At 35.9% G+C, this 1,735-nt stretch overlaps 1 protein-coding gene across 1 annotated transcript; it reads right to left on the minus strand.

The window, feature by feature from the left end:
• Window positions 1-209: 209 nt before the first annotated feature.
• Window positions 210-1,458, minus strand: LOC120004546 (uclacyanin-3-like). The gene is made up of 2 exons (XM_038853910.1): window positions 1,258-1,458; window positions 210-711 (listed from the first exon to the last, which is right to left on the minus strand). The coding sequence occupies exons 1-2, from the start codon at window positions 1,412-1,414 to the stop codon at window positions 326-328; spliced, it is 543 nt and encodes a 180-aa protein (XP_038709838.1). The 5' UTR covers window positions 1,415-1,458; the 3' UTR covers window positions 210-325.
• Window positions 1,459-1,735: the final 277 nt, after the last annotated feature.

A 1,735-nucleotide genomic window follows, 5' to 3' on the forward strand; every position in this document is an offset into this window, starting at 1 on the left:
ATCAAGGTTTTCATCAAATTGGCCCCACTTGTTCAAAAAACAGTGGAGTCCGAGTAAATTATGGACGTCAACACCTGAGGATTATATATATATATTTAGGTTTAGGTTTATGATAGATAAATATCATCATCCACATGTTTATAGATTAAAAATTTTAGCATAATCATTTTTTTTGGCAAATTTTATTCATAGATTTTAAAGGGGGAATGGGTAACAAATTTGCATATATCTCCATATCTCATTAAAATTCACACAGACATCCAATATTGAAACAAACAAACCAATTAACAACATACAAATATATATATATAGCACTGCCTCTTTCCTAGACCAAGAATGCAACAACCATGGTCCCTAACACACCCATCAACCAAACATTCATGTGCCCAAATACACCAATAGCTCCACTAGGGGTCGGTACCGTCGATGGTGGCGGAGGAGGGCTTGTGGTGGTTCCGGGAGTGGTTGAAGAAGGAGGACTAGTACCGGGGGCGGGGGTGTTACCGGAGGCAGCCACAACATTGACAGACACCTTCATGCCTCCAGCACAATGACCATTTACAGGACATATAAAGTAGATGGAGCCAACCTTGCTCAAAGCGATTTTAGTGTTTCCATCATTGTAGGTTTTGATTGAATTGCTTGAACTGCAACTGTTGTAGTTTGCCTGGGTCACTTCAGATACTTGGTGGGTGCTGCCATAGTTGAACACTGATCTCTTAAGGGGGAAAAACATTAGAGATTTGTATATGTAACCCAATCACAAAAACCAAATCAAAATGCTATTGCTTAGTGTTTTAAATACCGATATTGGAATTATACCGGTCAGGCAACTAGTATGTGGTACAACTGGTCAAGCGGTACAAAAATATTATATATATATATATATGACAAATGACAAGAATAACAAAAATCATGTTGATTTGGTGGTTAAGACTTAGGATTTCCTACTTAAGTGGGGTAATAGTTAAATTTTTGTTTTTGTTAAACTATTAACCAAAAAGTTTGAACAAAGTTTTCCGGTATGAAAATTGGTATAACATTGGTATTTAGACTGGCATAACAACCATTTGAACTAGTTTTTGACAACCACGGTTTTTATGTGTAATCATACCGATGGATCCGCCAATACCTGGTTCAACTGATGAACCGGTCGATTCAATTTGGTATTGACCCACCACATCAATAGAAGTGTCAAAATTAATTTAACAGTAGATTATCCGATCAAAATAATAAAAATATGAAAAATTCAATTACCTAAATTGTCTCCAACGGTAAATGTTTGAGAAGCAGCCCAAGCGGAGTAATCAACTCCTTGAGTCCAACCGGAGGAGCCACCAACGATATGGTCCACGGCCTGGACTGCCGGAACGGCGACCAGGAGAACAAGGAGAGCATTGATAGCCATGGCCATGTATATATCGTCTATATAAATAATATAACCAAAGGAGAGACAAGAGACAAGAGACAATGAAATGGTAAAGACCCTAGAAGCTTGTTATATAGAGAAGCAATTTTATTAGGGGAAGTTGGAAAAATATATTTATATTAATAAAATGGAGGAAAATTTCAACCACTGAATACCTAAATATATGTATTTATTTTGTTAGGGGAAGTTGGAAAAATATATTAATATTAATAAAATGGAGGAAAATTTCAACCACTGAATGCCTAAATATATGTATTTATGTTACCAACTTCTTTTGTTTACAACTTTAGAGAAAAAAAAAATTCT

Source organism: Tripterygium wilfordii, chromosome 8 (assembly GCF_013401445.1).
Source record: "Tripterygium wilfordii isolate XIE 37 chromosome 8, ASM1340144v1, whole genome shotgun sequence".
In the NCBI taxonomy this organism is placed as follows: domain Eukaryota; kingdom Viridiplantae; phylum Streptophyta; class Magnoliopsida; order Celastrales; family Celastraceae; genus Tripterygium; species Tripterygium wilfordii.

Bases quoted from the DNA above. Each gene is read 5' to 3' on its own strand.
- LOC120004546 (XM_038853910.1), bottom strand. From the start codon at position 1,414: ATGGCCATGGCTATCAATGCTCTCCTTGTTCTCCTGGTCGCCGTTCCG. The intron at 712-1,257 runs GTAATTGAATTT...TTAAGAGATCAG, and splicing joins TACCGTTGGAGACAATTTAG to TGTTCAACTATGGCAGCACC.